This window comes from Ursus arctos, unplaced genomic scaffold (genome assembly GCF_023065955.2).
Source record: "Ursus arctos isolate Adak ecotype North America unplaced genomic scaffold, UrsArc2.0 scaffold_28, whole genome shotgun sequence".
NCBI classification, from domain to species: Eukaryota; Metazoa; Chordata; class Mammalia; order Carnivora; family Ursidae; genus Ursus; species Ursus arctos.
The window spans coordinates 4,839,582-4,867,126 of NW_026622963.1; the positions used below are offsets into that span (position 1 = coordinate 4,839,582).

Here is a 27,545-nt window from a genome sequence, read left to right on the forward strand (position 1 = left end):
GCCGACTGCACACACTCCTCCTGACCTGACCCAGTACTCTGTACACGGACCTCTCGCCTAGCAGCAGCCCCTCCCTCCGTAAAGGGTGTACCTATGACATTGTTATAGGGTAACGTGCTGGGGACTCGGAGGCTGCGGTGAGCCACGGTTGGGGTCCTTGCCAGGAAGAGGTGTGGTGGCGGCTGGGAGGAGGCCGCCGGCTGGTAAACAGCTACTGGAGCAGTGTGCCAGGTAGCAGGCCAGAGGGGGGGACAGAGTGCATTCTTCAAATGCCTCCACCCCAGAGAGGACAGGCACGCTCAAGGAAGACAGGAGGGACCCAGAAACACCGAGAAAGGGGATGCGCTACATCAAAGCCAGGACTGGCTATGTAATTGGCAAGGCTTAGCTGAAAATGAAAATGGGAGACCCACTGCTCAAAACTTGTTAAGAATTCCGCAAACAGAGACAGCAGCGCATTAAACCCAAGGGAGGGCCCTTCGAAGCCCAGGGCCCTGTGTGACCGCACGGGTCACATGCCCATGATCGGGGGCCCTGATTTCAAGGGACAGCTTGGGCCTAAAACAGAGCCCTCGGAAGGCCAGAACCAGAGAGAAGGAAGCTCGATTGAGAACAGCTTTTTCTTTTTCCAGCACTTCCGGAGGCAACGTGGAGAGGGGGACAGAAGGCAGGCTCCGGAGTCAGACAGCCTTGGCTCAAGTCCACATTCTCCACTCGCTAGCTCATCTCACCTCTCCTGAGCTTCCGTTTCCTCCAATGACAACAGTGCCCATCATCTAGGGCTGGGTTAAGTGAACTCATGCACTCAGAGCATCCCCAGCCTGGCAAAAGCCACTTGCCTTCTCCCCGATCCCCAGCTACCTTCACCACCGTGTCCGCAGCCACGGCACACGAACGGGAACAAAGGGGGGCCGGCACACCTGCGCCCCCAGAGCTGTCTCTCATGGGACGCATGATGCCTCTTAGCATTTTGGAGAGCTGAGATGTTACGCCCAAAACATAGCCCTCTTGACTCTATCTACACCTTGGTTTGTTTCTTTGTCCCCCACTAACCTCAAGCCTTGATTTTCTTTTCATTCACTGGATGAGAACTCAATAAATATTTGTAGTGTTGGTTTCAACCCCGTCAGTCCCTGACCAATTTAGTTTTCAGGTTCCAGTCTTGTACAGAAGAGGAGACTCAAATCAAATTGACCCCGTGTTTTTTTGGTGCTCGTGGGTTTTAAATAGGTCAGCTTTTAAATGGGCCATCCCCTGTTGCAGATCCCATTTCTAGCTAGAAGGCCAAACTGTTTGAGTCACCAAGGCTGAGGGAAAATGAGCGTCTTCCCAAAGGCGTTCAACAGGAGTGACGGATGCTTGTGATTTTGTTGTTTTGACCCTAAAATCTCTACTTCTGCTTAACAGTCTGTGGGGCAAAACGTGCAAAAACCAGGCAGGTTCCATGAGGGGGAAAGTCAGGCTCTGGGAGAAAAGTCGGACATTTCGAAAGCTAGACAGGCCTTCGGGAACATGTAGGTCAGTGGCTTTCTGACCACAGTCCACAGTAAAGAATATATTTATGCCGTGGCTCAGTGGGCACATGTTGTGTACACAGGCACACCCACCGAAACAAAACATACCCAATTACAATCACTCTTTTCTATTACATTAAAAAAAATGTATTTTTTTTTAAATGTGACCCACAGCTTGTAAAACGCTGATCCAGTTTAGCCCTCTTTCTGCAGAGGAAAAAGCAAGGTCCAGAGCTGGCCCAGAGCCCAGGAACCCCGCGCGGCGTGATTCTTCTGCCACAGCACCTTACCCCATCGCTCTGATCAGAACCACCGTCCCCGGTGGAAGACTGTGGCATCATCCACATAGCTCTCGAATTTCTGCTAATGGGAGGATATTCTGCAGCCGCCTGGTAGCTAAGACTCTGGTCCCTGCACCTTAAAGATCTTTTTTAAAAATCTTAACTAAGGGGCAGGGTCCCCACGTTACCTTAAAACCAAAAAAAATCTCTCCAAGAAAAAAGCATCTGAGTGTCTGGATTTTGTTTGTTTCCTACAATAGAGCTCGGAAGGCACGGGTGGGAGCACATGGCTGCGGGAAGTCGGTGACGCCATCCTTATTATTTTAGGGAACCGTGGAACGCAAGCCGAGGCGCGCTGCAGCGTAATTAAGCTGTCGGCCAGGGCCCGGGTAATAGGCTAAGCGCCGGCTGGGGGAGGGCCCGCATTAACATAAACCCTGTGACTGGCTCCCGCGCTGCCTGGAACCGGCTCCCTACCTCCTCCAACGGGTGTGGGGAGGTCTTGCTTTCTGCCTGGCCAAGACAGAGGCGCTGGTTCTGCTGCAGATGCTTTCTCCGGCCAGAAGGACAGACTGGGCCGTCACTGGAGGCCTGGAGGGTGCCGGGTGGCTGGAGAACCCGGGCTTGTCCAATGGGCCTGTTTAGCGAGTGAACCCCCAGCAGAGCGGGGGCCCCTCCCTGATGTTCCGCCCTTGCTTTCCTCCCCTGACACCTCATTCCTCCCTTCTGGACCAGTCTAGACTCTACTCCACTTCCAGACCTTGTCCATTCCGCCTCTTGGAGGAAGGCTTCCTTGATTACCTAGCCCCTGGCCGGGCCCTCCCTGCCTGCTTTAAGTGTACGTGAAGAAAGTATTCCCAGAGCAACAGAAAATAGGTCCAGAAGGCTGTCTGCGCCCAGGAAGTGGGGAGGAGTTGTCTTGGTCTGACTCTGCTAGGGGAAGGGGGTGTAGTGGGAACAGGGAGAGATGGGGTTTTGGAACCAGCAGTCTAGCAGGCTACCTCTTCTCTGCGGCTGCCCCTTCCCACCTTTAGACCTGGAGGGTGTGATGAAGCAGGAGTCTGAAGCAGAGTCCAGTGAAGGCACTGGTCCCAGCAGTGGTATCTAAATGGGGACCAGAAGGAAAGGGGGACAAGACGCGTGGAGGGACAGTGTCTAGGATCCTCATGAGGCAGTCTGATGACCTGGATGGACCCTGGTTACTTTGCCAGTAACTTGCTGTGAGTCTTGGGGGAAGTCACAGCCCTTTCTGGGTTTTTGCCAGTCCCCTACTTCACACACTGGACAATGGAGCCTGAGCACGGACAGGAGGCCCCCTTTCTGTGGGTCCATATACTTTTAGTCCCACCTATCATCCAAACTCAGCCTCTATTCCCCAAAAGGAAGTGGGAGATTTCATGGACCAAAAAAAGCCCAGGATTCATCACTGAGGGATGCCAGAAAGGAAATTTGGGGCCCCAGGCAATTAATGAAACACAAAAATCAATCGTGTAGTATCTTAAAACACACCAGGATCACAAAAACAGCCCCCAGAGGCCGAGGGCGTTGGGTTCCAAATGCAGGAGGCTGGCGTCGTCCCATCTGATGTCTGCCATCTCCCAGGGCAGCGGGGAGCAGGCAGCTCAGCTCCTGGGGTCCAATTCCCGGTCCGACAATGCTGTGGTTCATGAAAACCCCACCGTCCGCAATGATCTCATTAAAGCACCATAGCACTGGCCCCGCGCAACAGAAGAGCCGCGAGGAGACGGAAAAGGAAGGCCCGGAGAGCAGAGGGGCAAATCCTGGCCCATCTCCCTAAAACACTGCTTTGATCATGTCCTGTCATGTCTCGTGGCTCCTGGGCCACAGCCTTTAACAGCCACGGGGACTGCAAAGCCAGAGGAGGATTCCCAGCCTCCCAGACACCAGTGCTCCCAGACCAAATGCCCTGCGCCTCTTCCCAAGGCAGTTTGTCCCCACCTCACCTCTCTGCCAGCCTCCCCGCCCTGCAGCCAACGCGGTGACACCACCTGGCATTTCCTCCCCACATGACAGGTGACGAAGTGCTTCCCCAGACATCACCTCGTTGAATCCACAGACGACTGGAATTCTACCCATCCTATCCCTCTCCCGGGGAAACGGGCCCTGTCCACCAGGGCCCTCCGAGAGCCGCCGCTTGGCCACAGGGCACCTGGCAGTCCTTCCTCTTGCGGTCTCTCCTCCACACACTGCCTTACCAAGGTCTGAGGTCTCAGTGTTCCCCACTGGTGCCCTGCCCAGAGGGGCTGGCCTTCAGTAAACACTTGCTAAGTGGTCAAACTGGACCGGGTCACTCAAGCCAGAGCAAAAAATGGAGTGGGGGTGGGCAATGGCTCTGAAGAATCTTCTAGATTCGAAAAGGTTAACCAACCCCTTATTCACTTTCCGAAGCAAAGCATCCCAGTAATTCCACTCTTAGGCAAATCAACAAACATGGCTTCCTGGACTCTCTGTCCCAGCTGCCTGATGTGCTTGATTTGGACTCCTGACATCAGATCCGGAGATCTTTAGCCCCGCTGGGATCACCTGTGGACAGCAGGGGCTGTCTGCTGTGGAAATGCCTCTGGAGTCTTCTCAGGTCAGCAGGGTCTGAAAAGATGGCGCGGGGTCTCTGCCACGGGTCCCATGTGGACCTTGACAGCTACCCTGTCCCCCTAACCCCCGACGTGGCAGAACAATCCACAAAACAAACGTTAATTCATTGGCTTGCTCAGTTTCACTCCTCGGGGATCTATGAGCTGGCAGGTCAAGCCTCTGCCCAGCCCGGCCCAGCAGCATAACCCCTCTGAGAAGACTCCACACTACCCAAACTCAGACGCTGGGCCGCTTCACACAGCCCCTGCATGTGCCTCTGCTGGAATTTACAGCTGGCTGTTCCACAACACTTCAGAGAAGCAAAGGACCCCATCACCACCTCTAGGGAACCACTGGATCCAATCCAGCTCCTCGGGCAACTGATGAAGCTCGGTGGAAACCAGCCCAGTGACTCACCCAAGGTCACACAGTTAGCCCATTATGGAATCAGTCCTTGGGCTGTTCTCCATTCTCCCAATTTAGGGCCCACATCCCAAAGTCACAGGCCTCTCCGGGGTGAACTCCTTGAAGCCAGAGGAAACAAAGGAGGACAAGGAAAACAGCCCCACTCCTGATCCCGGCCCAACCCCCTCCCTCCTGCGTCCGCACACACCCCAGCAGGGCCGGAGGTGCAGAAGGGGCAGAGAAAGGCTCAGTGGCCAACTTCCCTGCCACCTCTACCCAAGATGACAGTGGCAGCGGCAATGACAGAAGCAAGCAAACAGCGTGGCACTGAAGCCCTCCCGTCCAACCACCCACTGGAAGCCGCCGAGGTGGGCAGACGCGGGAACCAATCTCGCACCAGAGCCTAAAGCTGGGGGTGGACGTTTCTTCTCTCCAAGGCCACAAAACAAATCAGCCAAGGGTCACACATACGAAGCAATTTAATGTCAGTTCTTTCTCCTCGAGAGAGATGCGACATGTGCCTAAGTCTGTAAACGAAAGGCTTATGGTCAAAGTATTAGTGAGGGATGCACAGGAGAGGCCGCGGGCAAACGTGGGCTCCCTATGTCTGCCCACTGGCCGGGCATGGAGGGGGGCAGTGGCAGGAAGGCCAGGGAGGAACGGGGAAGCGAGGGGCTGCCGGGAGGAAGGAACACAGAAGGCAGAGGGACAGACAGACGGACCGTTAAAAAAGCCACAGGCAGTGAGAAAGAGGGAAGAAACGATACAGCTAAAGGCTCGGCACGTTTTGCTTGACTTCCAGAGTTTCCCCTCTTCACGGGGATTCTGAAGACAGAACTTGACCCTGTATTTGACAGTATTTACTGTCTTTTAAAATAGGGTCTGGGTCAGGTTCCTTGTTCTTCGCAGATCTACTCTAGCTGCTATAATCTCAGAATGCTAAAAGCCAGAACCAAAGACCTTACAACCTTTATGATTCTGGAAGAGCTAGGGAGGGGCCCCAGCACTGAGGAGACGGCGTGAAGAAGAACGTACTGAATTCTGTCTTCACCAACCGAGGCCATCCCAGGCTGTGTGGACAGAGACAAGTCAGCAAGGGCCAAGGTTCCTCCCCCGCCCCTCCTGGGCCAGGGTCCCAAAGCACTCTCCCCCCACGGGACTAAACCATAAGTTCTGAACCTCGAAGCTGAATGAAGCTGAGGAAGGCACCGAGGGTGGGAAGACTCTTGACAGTGGCAGCACTGGAAGGACCGTCAGGGAACCAGGGATGTTCGGGCCAGGGGGTGGGGGAGCCTCGCCACAAGCCATCTTTCTCCAACCATTTGAAGTCGTGTCATACGCACGCAGAAGTCCACTTCTTCCGTGTTCTCCAGCACTTTGAGAACCGAGATCAGCATGCAGGAATTACAACGAGGCCGTTTTCGGCCACATGTAAACTACGAGAGAGTGTTTGAATCGTTATGACCACCCCACAAAGAACGGGCGGCTCTGGAAAGTCCGCGAGCGGTCTCCCTGAGCGTACAAATCAGAGGCTGCTAAGTGACCGTCTGCAGAGGCCTCTACCCAGACCCGGTGCCGAACGATGACTAAAGGAATTAATATTATATGGCGAAGCTCTGCCAAGACAGAAGCCTTGGGTCTTTTTCACCTCTTAAAAAAAAGGCTATGATTTGCTTCTTTCCTCTTTAAAGAAGTGTTACTGGTTTAGGCCACAGGGCGATTTACTCATTCCACAATATTTACAGAGTATCTGTTAGATGCTGGGCTAGGCTGGCGTTAGAGATACAGTGAGCGATACATACGGCGTTAGAGATACAGTGAGCGATACATACAGCGTTAGAGATACAGTGAGCGATACATACAGCGTTAGAGATACAGTAAGCGATACATACGGCGTTAGAGATACAGTGAGCGATACATACAGCGCTAAGCGAAACTAGCCAGGCGTCATGGGCTTACATCCTAGCAGGGAGTGAGATACAATACAATACATGTGAGCTGCATGGAAGACGTACAAACACCACACAGGAAAAAACCAGCCAGGAAACGGCAACAGTGGGCCGGGATACCACTCTAAGAAAGGGAGGCCAGGGAAGAGCTACCCAAGGTCAGTTTCCAGCAGGGACTTGAGGCCAAGTGAAGTCCCAGGGAAGAACTTTTCAGATAGAGGGAACAGCCAGGGAGGGCAGAGACCCCGAGCAGGGAGCATGTGCGGCTCTTCTGGGAAATAGCTAGGATGACAGGTGGCAGCAGCAGAATTCGTGGAAGAAGGGAAGGGAAGGAAGGGAAGTGGTGGCATGAGGATGGGGTGGGAAGAAAGCTGCTGTCTGTCACATCCACCCTTACACACAGATGGGACATTCTGCACGTAACTGGTGGTAAGGTGGTGAGCTTCCCAGGCACTGGAGGGCACAACTGTTGGGACCACAGGAAAGGGGGATAAGACTCAACATGCGACCAGAAGCCTGAGATTTCCACTGCCCTTCCATAAAGGAAACTGGTGAAGGAGGCGTATTTAAGGCTGTGCTCACCCGGAATTTCCAGGTAGAAAGGGGCCTAAGCCACACACCTCCGGGAAACATCCTGTGGCAGAATGTTCTGACTAGAAGGGTTTGGGCTCATGAGAAGCAGAGAAATTCTGGTTGGTGCCAGGCTTACCACTTAGGAAACTGTGTGGCTTTGGGCAACACTTCACTGAGACTCCATTTCCTCATCTGTGAAATGGGGAGAATTCCTACCAATCCCACAAGTCTCTGCGGGACCAGATGAGGTGAACCGTGCAGTCCTGGAGGGTACGAGGAGGGATTTTACACTCAGGTTTCTCACCCAAGACTTCGCACCCCAGAGAGCAGAGACGAGGTGCTATGTAGCTCTGACTCCCCCACACTGCCTCGCACTTAAGCTCTCAATTAATGTTTGCTGAACTGAAAAGCATTAAAAATAACCTGGGAAAACATTCTGCCATTTTTCTTCCTATTAAACTGCAGCACTTTGCCAGAACGCTCCAGAACAGTCTCTCTTCACTGTAATCCTCCGGTCTGGGGGAAGAACCACCTGAGTCACACCAGGGCAGGGTGTTCAGAGGACAAACTACCAAGGAATGGGGACAGGAACAAGGCCCACACCTCTGCGGAAGGCCGCTTGCTCTCGGCATCACCCCAGCCTTTCTCGGACAGCCTGAGCCCATCCAGGTCCAGGCCAGCAACAGAAGGGACTGCATACCAGCCTCGGAAAGGGTCAGCATCTCCTGGAAATGCCCACAAAAGCCAGAGATACACCGAATATATACAACATTTCCCTCCACGCGAAGACTTGTTCTAACCCAATCACTTCATTGTTCAGATGGGGAGATTGAAGCCCAGATAAATAGAATAGCGGGGCCAAAGTCACTTCCACTATTTTTTTTCTTTTTAATTTTTTGAGTAACATTCAGTCTCATCGCTTTGAAACCAGAAAGCATAAGATACACAGTTAATTCTCCCCCCATCCTGCCCAGCTAACTGTCCCACCCATTCAGTATCCTTCCAGAGTTTGCTGACACATATACGAGCAAATTCAAAATCTTATTTTTTCCCTTTTTACCCCAAACTCGCATATTATATACTGATCTTTGCTTTTATCGTGAAGCTCGTGTATCGTTCTCATTTCCATCGTGTCCCATGTGTGGATGCACCATCATGTTTCTTAACCAGTCCCTTATTGATGACGATTTGGGTTGCTTCCAGTCTTTCGCTACAATAATGTCGCAATTTAGATAAGTGGCCGCATACTTCATTTTGTGCTCACCCAACTTATCAGCCACTAAGAGCTGGAATCAGATCCTACTTCTGACCCGCAGAGCAGCTGTCCCCAAGCCTCGGGGTCCTACAATTTAATGGATTCACCACTGCACCTACATGGACAAGTCACTTCACCTTCATTCCTTCAGTTAATGCTTAGAATCTACCAAATGCCAGGCACCGGGGACCCAATGATAAAGGCATCTTGCCTTCTACCCCCCGGACGGTCCAGTCTGGACAGATAAGCAGAAGGAACGCACAGGGGCAGTTCTGTGCACCCCAAGGGACAGCCTCCCTATCTGGTAATAGATGAACTTATGTATACTCTAGGGGTATTCTAGAGGATCAAAAAAAGTATCATTTGCCAAATACCTAACATAATCCAAGGCTTGCAGCAGGTGCTCAGGAAGGGGGAGGCCTGACTCCCGTCCCAGGAGGGGTCCTGCGTGGGACCTGCCGAAGGCAAGGCAGGCAAAACGCGCTGCCACACCCCTCCCACAACCAGCATGATGGTCTTCTTACTAAAGCTGGAATGCACTGCTACTTACGTTTTGGGGGCAGCACCTAAGCCCCTAATTGTCTTAGCCTATTTTACTGGAAAAGGATTTGGTCTTCTCCCACTTTTCAGACCCTCTGTAGTCCTGAGGCCCCCCAGGTCTGCTTCTCCTCTGTGTGCCTAAGCCCTCGTGTTAGAAGTTATGTCGGAGCCGCGAGGGGAAGCGCAGACAAGTAAGACCCTGGCACAGAAAGCCAATGGAAGGTACACGGAGGGTTGACTTTGCTGGGTTTCCCTGACAATGTAAAATGATCATTTGGGGGGGGAAATCCAAAGGAGAAAAATCATGGAACTTCACGTTTATTTCCTTTAATGTGTTCTGTGTCACAATTAAAGTTTTTAAAATCAGAAATGCTGGTATCCTATGTTCACCCTCCTGGGCAAAAACAAAGGCAGCAGATTTTAGAGAGAAGAGAAAGAAAGTCAGGAATCTAGAGCATTTTCGTATTACTGGCAGCCCCAAAGTGGTTGGGAAGATGCGGGAAGTGACAGTAAAGATCCAGGGTAGCTCTGAAGTCAAGGGCCTGGCTTGGCACCCAAGCACAGCGCCTCAGTAGGATGTGACCTTGAACTAGCTCCTTAACGAGCTGTCTGAACCTCAGTTCCTTCAGCTGTTAAAGTGGGAATAATCCCACTTATCGCATTTCTGTACAGATTAAAGAAGAATAAATATGGTATCTGGCACACAGATACTCAACACTTGGAAACAAACAAGATATTTGCAAAAGATATTACATTTTTCTCAAAATTTAGTGAAACGATGAAAATCTAGTGCCTTCCTTTCAGAAGCCCAAAGGACAACAGTGGTCATCAAATTTATCCAGCCCCCATAATAATTTCCCTAACAGGCTAATTAATGAAGTCTTACTTCACCAGAAGCTCCTTTCAACTTCACGCAGGACACCTTCTTCTAGATGAAAACTATCAGCCAATTAAGGCTCTTACTGGTCCTTGGGAGAAGAGGTGGGTCAGGGCTGGTTCTGTGACCCGATTTTACTGTGTGTTTCTCCCTGAAAATAAGCCCTGGGGGCCCTCTGAGTCCTACCTCACAGGCTTTGGTCAGAGGCATCGGTAGGGTCTCCCTAGACCACCTAGAGGCACCTGGACCCTCGAACTAGGCTGGGAGGGCCAGATGAAACCCCCCAAATTGCAATGGGATCCTCAGAGAAATTCGGCTCTTGCAAAAAGAACCATGGAAATCCCACGGCAGCAGGAGCCTGCGGTCACCCAAACTGGGCCACATCTCTGCCTCGGGAGGGAAAGACCAACACCAGGGGTCAGCCCTTGCCTGGAGGGCTGACTGGTGGACACAAGATGCGTTGCAACTTTCTGCCCCCACCCCCCAACTCACAAAGCCATAAATGAGAAAATAAGTCTGCTATTGTTATCAAATGCAAATTTGCAAGTACCGATCTTCCAAAGCTTGAGTCTTGACAGGCTAAGGAAAGACGCTCTGGGACGAAACCGCAGAGGGTCAGGTGTCCCGGGGAAATGCCTAACATTGGTGTGAGCAGAGTACTGGCCAGTTATGTGCTGTCTCCCTCTTCTACCACATCTTTCCTACTTATCGCGTCATGAATCTGCATCTTAACCTCTCTGGGCCTCGGCTCGCCCATCAGCAAGATGATTCGTAGGTACTTCGAGGTCAGATATTCTAAGGTTCTGGCTTGCCGGGACCAGATGTCCAGTGTAGTTATTCGAGTGACTGCTCAAATGCCACCTCCTCGGAGAGGCCTTCCTGGATCACACCTTCCCTTTAACACAGCTTTGTCTTCTTGGGACCTAGCACAGCAGCAGTCTTGCCTTTAGCTTACTGACCATCTCTCAGCAGAACAGGAGCCCCATGTGGGCAGCACAGAGGATGAGCTTGTCTAGTCCACTGCTGTATCCAGAATGCCTAGAGAAGACCCAGAGTGCAATGGTCATTCAATCCACATGGGAAGATGAATGACCCCATCACAGCGTTTTCTATCTGCAAAAATCACCCTCCTAACTGGTTAACATCAGATGCTAGCCGGCCAAGTGCTGCTTCCCACTGGAGACATCTGTGGCCGTCACAGGCCTCCCAGGGCTAGCAGAACATTTGCCCGACACAAGTCTGGTTTCCCAGGACAGTGGGCACCTTGCAGACCAGGATCATACCTCGCTTGAGTCTATGGCCACTGGTCAAATGCAGACGTGTGTTTTCCCTTCCACATCAGATCCTCCCCTGTGGCCGCTCCTGGCAGTGACCACACTGGCCACTGGAACCGAGGGAAGGCTCCCAAGTGCCTCCAGAGGCCAAATGCCTGCCCTGAACCACGTACTCCTTCACTTTAGGAGGACAGCATTCCACTTCTGCTCCTGTGACCACAGCGCCTCTACCTTCACCCAAAACAGCAGCCGTGGAGAGCCCTACTCTAGGACAGGCCTCCCCAGACTCAGAGACCACACCTAACTGTAAAGACACACCAGCACTCTTGACCAAGACACACAGAGGCCTATCTGCAACACAGCCGCAAACGGGGGCTAGAAGGAGCAGAACCACTCATGATGGCAGCAGGCCAACCTCTGCAGATAGGATTCTTCAAGCCTCGCAGACACAGCTGGGGAGCTGTACCAGCGTGCATGCCTGCTCACCCTCCCTCGGCCATGCCCGCGGTGCCCCCAAATCTCCATGGGGAAACGGAGACACGCAGAAGTGGCAGGAACGCCCTGGGTGACTGTGATGGCCAATTCCTGGCCGTCCATATGGAGGAGGCCCCTGTGCCAGAACAGACAGATCCTTCCCACAGGCAGCTAGGCGGGAGGCTGGAGACGCATGACGTCATCACACAGCCGTCCTGGTGCACCCAGCTGCAGGGGAGCCGTGCCTGTCTCTGCGAGCCCTCAACAGCGCCCTCCGGCAGGGGGGATGTCAGAACACTGACCTGACCCCACGGAGAGCTGAGCCACGATGCACGCCCTAGGGAGGTGGTATGGGGATGCGCTCAGGGGACAGCACGGCTGCGAGTCCTGGGGACCTCTACCTCCTGGCATCATCTGGGAGGGGTGCAAATCACACCCTTTCTTCCAGTGCGTGGAGGAAGACTTCCTGGAGGAGACCTCTCGGGAGCTATCTGAATGGAAGAGGCAGGCCCGAGCAGGGCAGACCCAGAGTTCTGAGACACAGGAGGGTCTGCGGGCAGAACTACTGCCCCAGAAAAGACCAGCCAGGCAGAGAGCAGCTTCCCCCTAACGACAGGAGAGGGAGGCCCTGGGGCAGGGGATGTCTGCAGCCCCACCTCCACAGAAACCTGGGGCTGTCTCCTGCCTGGGGCTCCTCCGGCCCCCTCCCACCTGCGAGAGCAGCTCCAAGGGAGGCCTCCTTCTGGGGCAGGCAAAGACAGCTCTCCGCAGAACTGCTCCCACCACACTCAGGCTCAGCCACCGAGCGAGGGCCTTCTTCAGACAGGCCGCCCCCTCCCCAACCCTGTTCCAACAGCTCCTTCAAGCCCGGGCTGGTTAAAGTCTCCCAGCCTCCAGGGGCTATCCACGACACACACCTGGCACAAACATTTCTTTCAGTCCTGACCACAACCCCTGGGAAGCAGGTATTTTTGTGAGTCACCATTTGACAGACCAGGCAGCCGAGGCTCGTGGAAAACCTGCTGGGTGTCCTCAAACAGCGGAGCACCGTAGCTCGGGCACTGCCCGCGACGCCTGCCTCCTTGGCTCTGGGCTCCCCTCCTCCTTACAAAAGGCCCCCTGGCCTTTCAGGCCCCTGGGGATGGAGGAAGGGCCAACTCTGGGCTTGCTCAAGACATACCACTGGGAGCCCCAGGAACAGCCCCGTGAGACACCAGTATGGGTACCAGTGTGCAGAGCTGGAATGCGGGGGCGTGAGGGGGCCAGGCCAAGGACCAGAGTCGGGCACCCCAGCGGCTGGAATGCCACACCCCTTTCCTCTTTCCCTTCTTCCATCGTCCTCTCCTTGGACACCCGCTCAGTTTACTTCTTCCTACCTGCTGCGAAGTTCTGCACCCCGCCTGAATGTGGCGGCTCCTGACTGCGCGTTAGAGCCCCCTTTAGAGCAGTCTAAAAATACACCGACCGCGCCCCACCCTCGGAAGCTGATTCTGTAGCTGGGTAGAGCCTGGGGATTTCTTAACATGCTCCCCTGGTGGCTCTGATACGCAGCTGGGGTTGAAGTCTGCCTTTCGGGCCTCATTCCTTCTTTCTCCGGTCCGTGCTCCATCTCCCCAACCCCAGCACAGAGACCTCATGGCATCCGTCTGTCACCCGCTCCCCAGCCAGCACACGGGGACCGGGCTCAGCACATTCAAGCTGCTACCCAGATGCCTACGCAGCGTTCACGGAACCCCCTGCATTATTCCGGGTGCTGGGCGCACAGGCCGGGTCAGCGAAAGTGGGCTCCCCGCACCCTCCCTCCCTTCACTGCCACACCGTTCGGGCCCGCTGGGGAGGCCAGCGGCTACAGAGAAAGTTGGTTACATAATGGGGGATGCGTGCCTCCCTGGGATACATGTCCCTGAAGAAATCTGTAAGGAATCCCTTTAAATTTACTATAACAGGTTCTTGCCTCAACCCCAGCACCCTCCCCACACACACACACACACTCTCTCTTTCTCTCATGACTTCTGAGGGAGGCAGCAGAATCCAGTGAGCGAGACCTTCTGGACACTTCTGACTGCAGAGTCCCAGCACGACGCGGTGCACACAGAAAGAGCACAGGCCCTCCTCCTCCAGACTTCATGGACCCTCCATTCCTGTTCTTCCAGCCTGCAGCTGACCCTCTGCCTTTCCCTTATTCCCGGCCTGAGGACAAGGAGGAGAAAACCTCCTCTCCCCACCCTGGCCGGCCTCCATCTGCTGCTCCTGGAATCTTCTCACCTCAGACGCTTGTGAGCCTCACAAGACATCTGCAGACCAGCACGGGGGTTTGCTGGACCCTCAGGGATGGCCGGGGGTGGGGGGGTCTGTGCAGAGCCTAAGCAGACAGCAGCTCCTGCTGCAGAGCCTGGACACTCCCCTTGCTGGGGCTCTCCGCAGACCGCTGCGTCTCCCCTGCTGGGCAAAGAATGGTTAAGAATGCTCTCCACCCCTAACCCATCACACACCAGAGCTGGAAGTTCTGAGTAAGGACAGGGTGCTGGGTAAAGTACAGGCACGTCTTACACAGCACGGACCTTCATGACCAAATTAAAAATAACATAAGCCACAGATGAGAGCAGTAGTCTCCCGAGTGCATCGGCCAACACAGTCCAGTGACGCACAGGAAGAAAATATCAGGACTTTTAAATATTTCTGAATGGTTTAAATATTTCTGAGGTTCGACTTTTTTTGGTGTTGTCTTATCAGGTGCACACGTATACGTGGTGCATGTGAACAAACCATCATCTGAAAGCTAGACAAGCCAGGGCTGCGGTTCAAATTCTTTACACTAGGGCTGTGAAAACCAGAAACATCCGAGGAGCCCAGGGCACTAAGACAGTGTGCATCACCAACCCAGAGGCAGAAGCTCCCTCACCCAGGGGAGAGCTGGGGCAGGGGGCGCAATGAACCCTACACTGTTTCCGATGCTTTGTTTAAGGGGCTTGTGCTTGGCTTTCCAGACAGAGGGTGATGACAATAACAAGAACACAGGAGCACCCTGGTCTCTTCATTCAACCAACATTTCTAGAATGGCCACCATGTGCCACGGCCAGTGCTGCGCCGAGGTGACACGGTGACGTGTACCAAAAACGGAGCCTTTAAATCGTATGGCTACACAGGGGGACAGAAATGCTCATGGAAACACATTCAAGAGTGTATAATTACCAACTGAAGCACTGTGAAGGCCATTTCTGTAAGAGTTTCCTAACAAAAGAACCAGACCCAGAGCAGAGGAGGGTGGAAGCTGAGGGAGCTGGTGGAGACACTTAGATGCTAAGTGGGTGACAGCGGTGGCAGTTAGGGCCTCGAGTAGTTTTGTGGGAATAAAGGTGGTGAGGCCAGCGCACGGAGGGGCGGGGGATGTGAGCACGCCGTGGCCAGTCCACGCAGGACCTGAGTAAGGTCTCACAAGGCTCTCGGACCACCTCCTAAGAACACTATGGATCTGAAGCACAGCAACCCAGCTAACCCTGTGTTTCAGTGAGAGCATGCTGGCTGAAGTCTGAAGCATGGCTCAAGGGGGCCTTGATGCAGGGACATCAGCTGGGTCCATCTGCGGGCGGATGGAGGTGACAGAGGCCAGGGCTTCTTTCTGGACACTCAGGTAGAGACATCGGGTGGGTCCTGAGCTGAGCCAGGGATTCGGGGATGGAAGGCCCACATCAGATCACACACAGAGCACAGTCCCTTCTGCTGTCAGTGAGGGAGAACGCAGACTGAGAGGGCCCAAGGCCCAGCCCTGCCTGGGCACAATACTTCATGGCCACACAGAGGAGGACAAAGGACCCCAGAAACAAGGAGTGGCCAAAGCTATAAGAGACGTACAGGAGAAAGGGAGAGCAAGAGGGAACGGCTCTCAGGAAGGTCAAGGGTGCAGACACCGTAAGGGAAGACAGTGAGTGTGTCTTTCTGGAGTTGTTCAGGAAGCCAACCAGAGGGGTAGGGCTAAGGTGTGAGAGAAGTGAGGGCATGGAGAAGGTGGTTCTAGACAATTCGGCAAGTCTGACTATAAAAAGGGACAGAGCTAGGCAGCAGCTACGGTGACAAGGAAGAATCAAGCCAGGCTTTCTGTTTGCTTTGAGATGGGAGAAACATCCCAAGCTTGAGAGGGACCAAAGAAGCGGAGCGGGGCTCAGGGGCCCAGGGGGCGAAAGGGAACTGAGCGGCAGGAGTGGACCAGACCCCAAGGATGGCAGAGCTGGGCACGGATTCTGTCCAGGCATTTCTTCAGAAGAAAGGTGTGGATTTTCTGGGAGAGGGGAGAGGGTGGCTGGGAAGGCAAGGGGGCAGGGTCGGAGGGCAGTCGGGGGAGGGGGTCCGACGCAGCCCCCTGCGCAGTGAGCAAAGGCACAGCTGGGGAGAGGGCGGGCGGTGACCTTACCCTCTAGAAACTGCCTGGGGTCCAGGGCTGGGGCTGCTCTGGGGGGCAGAGATGCCACTGCTCCACTCACATCTAGAAACAACACATTTACTATTTTTTTTTTAAAGATTTTATTTATTTGACAGAGAGAGAGACAGCCAGCGAGAGAGGGAACACAGCAGGGGGAGCGGGAGAGGAAGAAGCAGGCTCCCAGCGGAGGAGCCTGATGTGGGGCTCAATCCCAGAACGCCGGGATCACGCCCTGAGCTGAAGGCAGACGCTTAACGACTGCACCACCCAGGCGCCCCAACACATTTACTATTGAATTGCTTGTGGGGAAAAAGACTTCTGCCAAGTTAGAATCTCTAGCTTCTAACCTCTTTTCTCATTGAAACAAATGTGACTTTTTTATATAATGTGTCCGTTGTTAACATAGGTCTGTGTGTGTGTGTGTGTGTGTGTGTGTGTTTAAGTGAATGCCCACGATGGTGCTCCAGCGGAACGGACCAGAACACCAATACCGGTTATCATTCACTGAGCGCTTCCTGTCCGGTAGGTACTGTTCTATCATCACTTTGCAGAGACAAGAGGGGCCGTGGCTGAAGTGGGGGAGGCGGGATGCACCACCCAGGTAGTCTGGGTGGAAGCGGGAGCCAAAGGCACTCTCCTCTCTCCCCAGCGGTCTCTCCTCTGTGCTGGGAAATGTGGGAGCCGGCGGGCAACCTGCACAGTGTGTGGCACAGCGAAGATGGAGGGCGCCGGGCGATGAGTGTGCAGAGAAGGAGGGGCGTGTTTGGCTGGGGGCCCCTGGCATAACCAGGAACCTTGGAAGGCATCCACCTGGGGTAGGAACTTAGGATAAGGATTCCTTAATGCCATGAGAAGGTTTGGGGTGGGAAAGAGGTGGAACAACACCAAAGGGGTACCATTTGAGAACACGGGGACCCCTGGCTTACAAGCAGGAGAAATCGCTATTGACCTTCAGTGAAGGGAGCTTACAAAGCTACAATCGGCATTCTCTCATTCTCCCAAATCAAACCACAAGATGTTTGAGTGCGAAGGAAGCTTAATATTCATCTTTTAATGTCCCTCAAATAATCACAAGCAATGCGATCAATTTGTAGGTCAAAGCCAGTAAACTTTTTTTTTTTTTTAAATGAACAGAAGTGTTTTCCATGGAGTAAGGAAGCATCTTGTCTTTGTTCTGTGTAACATGTAAGTATATACACACTGGATAGTGGTGTGAAACGTATTTTTATGTTAGGATCAGAAAGTCTGAAAGCCACCAAGCTAATGCAATACTCCCATTTTAGAGCGGAGGAAACGGAGGCCCCAGGAGCCCCGCAGCTCGTCCAAGTTAGTTAATAGCAAAACTGAGAACACCACCCAAGTCTCTAATAGTCCTCTGCTGATTTCCTCACCAAACCGGAATCCCCAAACACAAACATCTCTGGGAAAGACAGGCTTCACTTTAATCCACATTAGGGTAAGTGATAGGAGGAAGCAAGCTGATCTTTCAGATCTGCTGCCTGGAGCAAGTTCTGGTAAAGAAGACAGAGGAGCGCACCAGGGCAGCTGTGCGGCTACAGCAAAATCAATCTGGGTGCAAACGTGGGGGTTGCAGGGTGTGGCCCAGTGGGCACAAGACAGGGCCTGGCGTGGCAGAACAAAGATATTTTATCTTGTTTACAGACTTTGTATTAACAAATATCATCAGGACTACTGGTTCTATATGAGGAGGCTGTTTCCATGTCCGGGCAGGTGGCCCAGGGCCATGGGTGCTTTGCTCATCTTGTTTCAACAAATTTTATTAAATGACAAGTTCTGAATAACAGATGCCTTCGCAATTCTCCATCCCTGCCAGACTCCATCTCTTTAATGAAAACATCATTGTTGGGTATTTATCATTTGTACAATTGTATTTCAATGTAACATAAGATTATAAGATTCAAAGTCAGGTCCCTGTTTCTCTGTATTTGTGGGAAGAAGGTAGTGGTGATGGGGGACTGGTGGGGTGTACTTCCTGGGAGACATCTAGCGAGAGCAGGGGGTGGGCGGGTCAAAATGGGGTGGGGAGGCACGGCAGCACCCATCTGTAAGGGAGTAGCCCCTTCTGGACACCAGAGTAATGAGCCTCCTCTTCATGTCAGAATTCAGGCCAAACAATTGGGCCAAGTTCATTCGACCAGGGCTCATCACCACTCAGCAACAAGCTCTGAGCTCCTCTCCCAAGGTAGAGAGGGCAGGTACAGTGGTGAGACCTCTGAGGAGTACCCTATTTACAATACCTATAAAGGGTCACCCACAGCCCTAAGTTTCTTACTTCAACGTGCTGTCATTAAATTGGACTGAAGCTCTGGGATGACCACCCAAAGCTCAGGTAGGTGCCTGTACAAATAAAAAGGACTGTAGAAGTCTAGAGGCAGTCACCTTGAAAGGCTGGGGGTGCGCGAGCAGCCCAGACAGGGAACTGGGTCTGCGGTCTGCTGTCCTTAAAGGACAGGCCAAATGTACGGGAACTGGGATTCCTCCCCTTGGATTTATCTCCTCCCCTCGGCCTGGCCAATCTTATATCTGTTCCCTCGGCTCAGGAGCTCAGGCAGGAGAGGTTAGAGGTAGAAAGAAGGGCTCTGAAACTCAAAGCCACTTTGTTGCTGGTATGTTCCCCAGGAAACACGCATGGTGGGAGAGCAGCAGGGCAGAACTAGAGATTGCAGGATTATCTGTGGCTTTCAACGATCTGTGCTGAGGGTCTGATGTCAGCCATGGAGGACACAGCTGCTACACCTTCTGCAGGCCCCAGAGCCCTAAGACATCTGAAATTTAAGAGTAACCGTTTAACTACAAGAGATGCAAAAACCTTTTAAAATACTCGGAGTACGCAAGCGTAGGAATTTTAGCTGGTTGCACAGAACTTCTAGATAGAAGGGGTGCTCAATTCTAAACTGATAACAAGGACAATTTCACTTCTGACGGGGGTTCTGAGCAAGGCCGATTTCCACCAGGCATCAACTAGTTAAAGGGCAACACAAAAAGGAACTTGGAAAGACTCCTAAAGCACCACCCAAATGAATGGCTTGCCCATGTTTAATAAAAAATTAAACACACACACACACACACAAACAAAAACACCCCAGATCTCGATCCCACTGCCTCCCACCCAAGGGTCACCAAGCTTTCTCTGTAAAAGGCCAGACAATAAACTGTATCTAGAGAGAAAAGTAACAATACTACACAGGCACTTTTATAATGAAAGAAAACAAATTTCCACAATTCTTTTATTGACAAAATTCAACTATAATATATACAGTTTGGGGGGGTGGAAGGGTTATAACCATCTAAGAGACAAGTGGAATTCTTTTGGGGGGATAACATTTCACTTCACTGAGATTCAAAGTTAAAGTGTTCCAAATCCTCAAACTGACTGCAATGTTTCTGCTACAGATTATTCTTAGCTCAGGACACCAAACAGGCAGCTGAACCTGAAATTGACGACCCCTGCGGAGTCTGCATTTCACACGCTCCCCGGGTGATTCTGAGGAGGGGCCACGTTTGGGACCTAATGGACTATACAACCCTCAGAGTCCCTACAGTCCAACTTAAGGGGCCCCTGGCTTAACAGTGGGACAAGAACTCAACTCTGTTGCCTGCTGTGACCCTCGCAACATGGAGGAGGTCACACTGCTTTGCCTACCCCTAACGAGTTGTTAAGGAGAATTAAGGGAGATGATCCGTGAGTTATTAGTACACCACATCTTAGGTACAGAGGCCACGCCAATTCTCTTCAGTTTTCTGGCTGTAGATGGTGACAGGCAAAAACGGAAAATGCATTACATGCAAAATCCCATACAAATCACTGCCTGAGATCTTCTCATCACCCAAAATGTATACCCCAACACCTAAAAGGACAGACTTATTTCAGCCTAAACAGATGGGATGTTCTAAACCGAACTCAGAAAGTGTACGGCTTCCCCCGTATCAGAGCCCCTGGTCCCGACTATCCACCTCAGTATCTTCAACCTGGGGGCCATCCCGGGTTCTCGTCAGTACCTTCGATGACAGGAAACCCAATCTCTCGTAAGGTGGCACTGTTTAAAAACCAGAGAAGAAAATGCTCTTCCCCTCAGTGTCTGACAGAAAAGGGTGCTTCAGGGGAGGGCACAGAGACTAAGAGGCTGAGTACGCAGACTGGCTGTGATAAGTTCTCTATGCCTCAGTTTCCCTGTGTGTAACAGGAGGATAACAGTGCCTACACCTCACAGTGCAGCTGTGGGGACTAGGTTAATTGATCTGTCTAATCCACTTAGAACTGTGCCAGGCACAGCATAGGGCTGTGTGAGCATTCACTATTATTATTGCTGTTGTTGTCCAGAACCAGAGAGCCACTCAAAGTTGTGCCTCGTGGCACCCCAGTTCTTTCTCCAATAACACTATCACATACTGAGCAACCGAGGGCCAGATTGAGCCACTTTGGTCATTTACACATTAAACCAGATCACCATTCCCCTCTTACAGGTGAGGAAACTAAAGTTCAAAGAGGAGGTTAACTTATCCTACCTCTTCGTAGTAGTTAGAATTCAAACTCAGGTCCGTGGGGGCTCCAAAACTCAGCTTCACCATGGAGCCCCCAGACTCAAAACTACCAGCAGCGGCAATGCATTAACAAAACATAACCGACCATGACCATACCGAGCTGGAGCTCAGTTTTCTGCCTGTGGATCCCTGGTTGGCTGGCATAAACTGTAGTTAATATCAGGCTACATGAACCCAATTAGGCAGTAAGTCAGTCTGAAAAACATCATGCGACGTATTCCAAAGGTCAGAGTTAAAACCTGGCTTCCTGGGCAGCCTCTGCCATCAAAGCTAGTCTCATGCAGACACCAGAGTTTAACCAGTCAGGTGCTTAACCAGCACTGACATCGGCTTTTAAAAAGTCCCGGAGAGAAGCCAGAGACGTGACGCAGAAAGGCGGTCGGCAGAAAGACATCACTTACTTTTTAAAAAAGCAAACCTTATTCCCTTCTCTTTTCGGTTTAGGGTTACATTTACTACCGTAAACTGCCTTCCCCAAGGCAAAAAATGAAAGGGGGAGGGGCAGAAGACTGGGGGGGGGGGGCTCCCCTAGCGAAGGCAGGGCGCTGCAACACCCACCTGAAACCCGGAGCGCGACCTACCTTCCCGGAGAGCCCAGCCCCGGAGGGCGTTTCCCCAACACATCGACAACTCGTCCCTCCCGGGTAAGCGGCTGCTGTCCTTGGCTCCACTCAGGGCCGCTAGAGTCGCGCGCGCGCCCCCCCTCCCGAAAAAGAAACCTCATGTTTAATTTCTCCCCCAGCCCTCCTATCAGTTCCTCCGAAAGAGCAAACACCGGGGCGACCAGTACGTCTTTAGGGCCACATTTAACTACGTCTAAAACGCCAGCGGGAGGAAGGGCGAAACACTGGCGAGAAGAGGGGCGGGGGAGGTAGGGAGCGCGATGGGGGGGGAGCACTCGGAGGGAGGATCGTCGCCCTCCCAGGGCGACCGCCGCCGCGACGCTCCAGCAGAGCCTCAGGCCGTTGTCGCGGGGAGGGAACCCCCCTAGGGGCCCAGAGCACCACCGGGGGTCCCCGGAGCCGGCTTCCCCTGCTGCCTCCACGTCCGGGGCCGTCGGGGCGATGGCGCAAGGCTCTGCACCCCGCCCCCCCACAGCGACAACAGCCACGGTGACAAAATGGCAGCCCGGCGCCCGGCAGTCGTGCCACAGGCGAGCAGGGCCCCGGCGGCCGCCCCTGCCCCCCAATAACGCCTCGGCGCCCTTCGGGCTCGGCCTCCGGCGGGCCTGGCCTTCACGAAAATAATAATAACAACACACCGCGAGCTCCGCAGCAGCTGGGGAAGCCAGGAGGCCCGCCCGGGGCCGGCCCGCCGCGCCCGCGCCGACCCGCGCGCACGAGGCCCGGCCGCCCAGGCGCCAGCCCGCCCGCCGGCCCGCGCCCCGCGCCGGATGGAACCCGGCGCCCGCACTCGCAGCCCCGCGCTCGGCGCCGGCCGCGCCATGGGGGAGGGGCGGGGCGGGCCGCGCGAGACCCGGGAAACATGGCTGCTCGTCCTATTTCGGCGTCGCGGCGTGGCCACCAGCCCCCGGATCCGAGTTGGGAGAGGCTCCGAAGGTGGGTGTGTGGGGGCCCCGGGGGGGAGCGCGGCGGGGAGGGGCGCAGGGGGCGCTCTCCGAGAGCTGTTTGTCTTAAGAACGGTTAAAAAAAATAGTTCCTCCTCCCCCACCCCTTTTGTCCCTCATTAGCTAGCTTTCTCTCTCCCCCTCCTCCCCAAATGTGCAGAAAGTGCCCCCTCCAACCCCTCCCGCGCCCCACCCCGCCTCGAGGCAGGGGGCAGGCGAGTGGGCTGGGAGACTCGGAGGCGAGGGGGCGAAGCGTGAGAAATCGCTCCCAGTTCGGCGCGGCGCGCTCCCCTCCCCCAGCACACACTCGGGGAAGTTTAAAGAGCCGGTTCGACCCGCTTTCGATCTCGCTCCCAGTTGGCCAGCCGTGTGGCTGGGGTTGGCCGGGCGAACCGCGCCTCCACACCCACCCGCCACGACCCCGGCCCCCTACTGTGAGCCCTTCCCCCTCCGCACGGGGGGCTTCCGGAAAGTACGCGGGAAGACCGCGGCTCCGGCCCCCTCCCCCATCACCACACCCAGCCCCCAAATCCTCCGGCTCGGGGTCTAAGCCGGGATGAAACCGGCCAGAGAAAGGCAAACCGCCGGCAAATTGTTCGCGGAAACTCCTGCCTTCTCGGCGGGCACCCCCTCCCCTCCCTCCGCCACCCCCTCCCCGCCCTGCGCGCCATAAGGCACTGCACGTCTACAGTCCACAGCTGCGTTATGATGGGGGGGCACAAAAAGGATCTTGTTTTCAAAAGTCTCACTCAGGTTTGGGGGAGGAACTAGAGAAAAGAGGAAGCAAGGCCTGCCTTGGCCAGGGATTCGGCTTTTAACGGGCTGGAGGGGCGACAGGTCAGCGCACAGCACTACCCAAACTCCCAACTCTGTGGAACCCTGGCCACCGAGGCTGGAGGAGGGGTCCTCCCGCCCGCGCCGCCCTGGTCTCCGGAGGGGTCGGGAGGGGAGCCGGCCAGGGTCTCCGCCCCAGAGCCGGGGTCTCCTCCGCTGAGCCGCCAACTCACATAAAACACTGTTAGAAAGCGAGAGGGAGGCAGAAATACAAACGAGCGTTCGAGTAACCCACCCTCACCTTCCCCCTCCTTGGGGGTGGGCTTTCGCCCGAGCCTCCCAGTTCCCATCCGTGTAAGTTTCCTCCGGCCGTACTCCCGCCGCTGCCCAATCAATAACGGCGACCAGAAGGCAAACTCCCATCCCGGAGCTGCGTGTTTCCTATGCCCGCATAAATCTGGACCCAGCCAATACCCACCACGGGCACCAGGTCTGGGCAGCTCGCGTCCTGACAAAGTTTCCCGTGCCCATGTATTAACGAGGCGCCGAATGGCTGCCGAAGAGCCCACCCTGGAGAAAGACTGGCCGGGGGACGCGAGGGCTCAAAGGCTGGCATCTTAGCGAGGCCGGAAGGAGCAGGGGCGAGGGGGGACCGGGACGTAGCCTTTGGGTAACTTGCAATAGCGATCGCTCGAGGTGGGGAGGCGCGGGGATTATCTGTGCCTTTGCACATTCGAAAATCCCTCCCCCCTTCCAATTTATCCTCCCTTCGGAAGGAAAGGAAGAAACATCAGCATCTGGCCCGAAGGTGGGGTGGAAAGAGTGAGGGAGAAAGAGGAGGAGAGGAAGGGAGGCAGAGAAAGGGAGGGAGGGAGAGAAAGGGCGCGTTCACGAACACTACAAAGTTACAAATATGGCTCCCCCGTCTCTCGCCTCATCACTGCAAAGAAATGAAGACGCACTTTAAACTCGAGCCATTCCCAACTCCACTGCAGCCCCCTCCCCACGCGCTCTCCCCGGGGGCCTCGGCCCACATTTATCAGAAACTAAACCGGACTCGCGAAGCCCAAAACTTATTGTGTGTGTGTGAGAGAGAGAGAGAGAGAGAGAGAGAGAGAGAGAGAGAGAAAGGGAGGGGGAAGGCGCGGGAGGGGGGCGGAAGGGGGGATTCATTTATAAAATATAAAACCCCCTTTTTTTTGTTGTTAAATCCAGGAGGCAGCCCCCCTCCTCCTCCTCCCTCGTTAATCTTCCCCCCAGACGGAGTCAAGGGAGCAGCGAGCTCAGAGGGTTATTTTGCCTCATTCTCTCCGACCCAAACGCGTGCGCCCGCTGGCCCCCGGTGGGTGCACACTCGCACGCACACTCTCGCACCCACACTCGCACACGCGGGAGCACACGCACAGGTAGTCACACACCAAGGGCAGCGGCGGCGGCAGCCGGAACATGCTCGGATGGCATTGCAACCCCCCAACCTTGCAATTCATTTGCAGTCCGACCCCCAAACCCACACCTCCCGGGCGCCCCCCCTCAAAAAAAAGTGCCTCCCCCCAACGCACACACACACACAAAGTAGGAGAATGGACCGACAGAGATATTTTTGGCAAATGCTCACATCAGAGGGCGTCCTGTTCCGCAGCTCTAAATGAATCCGTTTGTCCATGTCCATCTCTCGCGCTCTCTCTCTGCAGAGGCTCCCGCGCCGGCGGAATTCAATCAATAAACCCCGAACCCACGGCCGCGCGTTTTAGGACTTTGAAGGCTCAACCAGCTCCGCTCGGTTCTCGAGCCCCCAGCACCCGCGGCGCACACTAACCTGATCACGGTGGAGGCGGGACCTGCGGTCCGGCGGATGAGCGGCAACAGCTGGAGCCAATCGCTGCCGAGGGTCTCCGGGCAACAGCCAATGGTGGCGGCGGCGGGGGGGAAGGGACCAATGGGCGGGCTGCGCAGCCGGCCAGGGAGGCTCAGCCATTTGGTTGTGGTGCCGGAGACGGACCCCTTTAGATTTCGGGGCGGCTGAGGAGCGCGGCGGCTGCTTGGTGGCTGAGCTAGGGGGGTGGGCAGAATGGCGGGGGAAGGGAAGGTGACTGCGCCTGGAGGGCCGAGCCGCTCGGCCTCGCCAGCCCGCCGCCGCCTCAGCGTTTGGCCGGGGGCGGGGCCGCAGGTGCGTTACTCGAGGGGGAGGGGCGCGGCCGGAGGGGTCGGGGTCGGGGTCCTCGCCCGGCCGAGGGCTTCGCGGGGCCGCCCTGGGCCTGCCCGCGTCGCTGGACCGGGTTGGCGAAAGAGGCGGGCGGCGCGAGGTCCGGGGCCCGCGGGGCTGCCCGGCGGGCGAGCGGGCGGATGAAAGGCCTGGAAAGAGGGGGAGGGGTCAAGGGTGCAGTGGAGGGGGAGGGGCTGGTCATTTTCTGGGTCCGGCGGGCCGAGCTGGTAGAGCGTGGCTACTGCCCTCCACTTCCTCCGCGGGTGCCCACCCGGGGCTGCGGCTCACGGCCCGCGCGCCCCTTCGCCTCGCGCCTTGTCCTCGTCCAGCCACGGCCATCGCCGCCCCTCTAATAAACAAGTAAATGAAAGCAAGATGCGTCCACCTTTGGATGACTTTCCTCACGGTCTTGACCCTTTCCACGGAGGGGCATTTCAGTTTGCTGTCATATAAGGTCAATCTGGAAGGAGCGATCACCAGGAGGCACCCAGGATCTTGTTCAGTCAATAAATGAATGAAGACCATGGATTAAGGATTGTTGCTGAATATATTGAATATTAAAAAGTGGAAAAGGAAGGTGCTAATAACTCCTGGTGTTCTGGACCAAACAAATTTATGGGCTTGTAGACCTAGTGAAAGGAAACGGCGCACAGTTTATTCTAACCGTCCACCTGAATCATTTGGTTGAATTTGGGTTGCCAAAGAGGCTCTATTTGGAGCACTTTCTCCAGGTTTTACGGTTTGCTTGCTTTGGGGTTTTTGGGTTTTTTTTGTTTTGTTTTGTTTTTTGAATCACATTAGTTGTAAGACCTAAAAGCCTTAACTCCCACTGGGTTACCCACTTCTTATGGCCAGGCCTTGAACCTTGTCATTTACCAAGTTGGCTGCCTGTGGCTCTTATTAAATCGTGGGGATTGTTGTCAACAAGGACAGATACATCTTTACCCTTCCACACAACTGTTTTCCAGTGCTTATACTGCTACAGGTCTACACTCTTCTTTATACACTCCAAGGTGGTTTTGGGGGGGATACATTGTGTTTATTTTCCAGGCACATGGGTTCAAGGGAGAGAGAAACCAGTATGTATGTTGCAAATTTGAAGTATTGTTACATAACACCAATACAGTTTCTTTCTTGAGCGTATAAAGTTTAGGAGGAAATAGAAAGTGACAGAATGTAAATAAAACGCACATACAGAATGCTCACAGTGGGGAAGAAACTGTAGTAACTTTAATATTATAACCTGATGGATTGTAAACGTAAAATCCTACAGCTAAGCATTTTGCTCAGTAAATTTTTCTTTCAGATAAAATGATAAGTGGCATCTGAAAAGTAATAATGTTTACTCTGAGTAACTGGGTAATGCAAAATAAAAATGGAAAGTCATTGTTCTATGTCATCTGGGTATAAATAGTATAATGTATTTGACTTGTTGACATAGCTGAGATATTGGTCTCCCTCAGTTTTGTTAATCTTATTGAACTCAATTTGTGTAGTTGGAATTCATTTATTTTTAAATCGTACTGACTTTGTTAAAGAACATACAGGGACCCCAAATTACCTCTCTTTGCCAGAGTCCGTTATTTCTGGCTATAGCATTTAAGGTTGTTTTGAAATAGAGCTCTTCATTACACACATAGAAGCTATGTAACCTAGGAGTACTGAAGGTAATGTTCTCTTTGATGTAAATACTCATCTTCAATTTGAATTTTTTAACCACAATTAAGTCCACCCGGCTAGCAATGTGATACAGAACAGTGGCTTTCCAGAGGAGTAATCCTTTCAAAGCCAGCCAATCAAACGCAGAGATGTTCCTGATCCAGCTCTGCTAAACAGAAGCCAGTAGCTCACCTTATCACACAAAGATTGAAGAAGATGACTCGGAGGCCCAAACCCCCATTAGGGAGAGGGTACAGCAACAAATGAAAGTTGGAATTGAAAAAATTATGGCTCGATCACTAAGTCAAAAACACTAAACGTAACAGTTGTTTTTAGAAGCATCTTTTATACATTTTGATAACAGACTTTGTATTGGTGTTAGAAAATTGAAGGAAGGCTTCACTAGATTCCAATCTTACAGAAGTTGAAATATCCAAAAAGTACGTATAACCAATTGAATACTTAACTTTCCATCTTTCCAAAACGCTTGAGAAGAATAGATTTCCTCTTACAAATAGATTTGTTTGTAATTTATTTCTAAGAAAAGTTTATTGATTTTGACTTTTTCTTATCAAAAGAAGTGGGAATTTAACTCAGCTAGAGCTGAGCCATTTGTCCCATGCTACTT

General features: G+C 53.6%; 1 protein-coding gene across 3 annotated transcripts in view; it reads right to left on the bottom strand.

The window, feature by feature from the left end:
• Nucleotides 1-24,897, bottom strand: part of ANP32A (acidic nuclear phosphoprotein 32 family member A) — a 36,331-nt gene extending 11,434 nt beyond the window's left edge. The window contains exon 1 of one of the 3 annotated variants that reach the window (XM_026478396.4): nucleotides 24,671-24,897. In XM_026478396.4, the coding sequence (XP_026334181.1) occupies nucleotides 24,671-24,724 (54 nt within the window). In that variant the 5' untranslated portion in view covers nucleotides 24,725-24,897. Of the gene's footprint in view, nucleotides 1-23,533; nucleotides 23,687-24,670 lie in introns of those variants that run through there. The other 2 variants (XM_057303712.1, XM_057303711.1) reach the window with 2 other exon arrangements.
• Nucleotides 24,898-27,545: the final 2,648 nt, after the last annotated feature.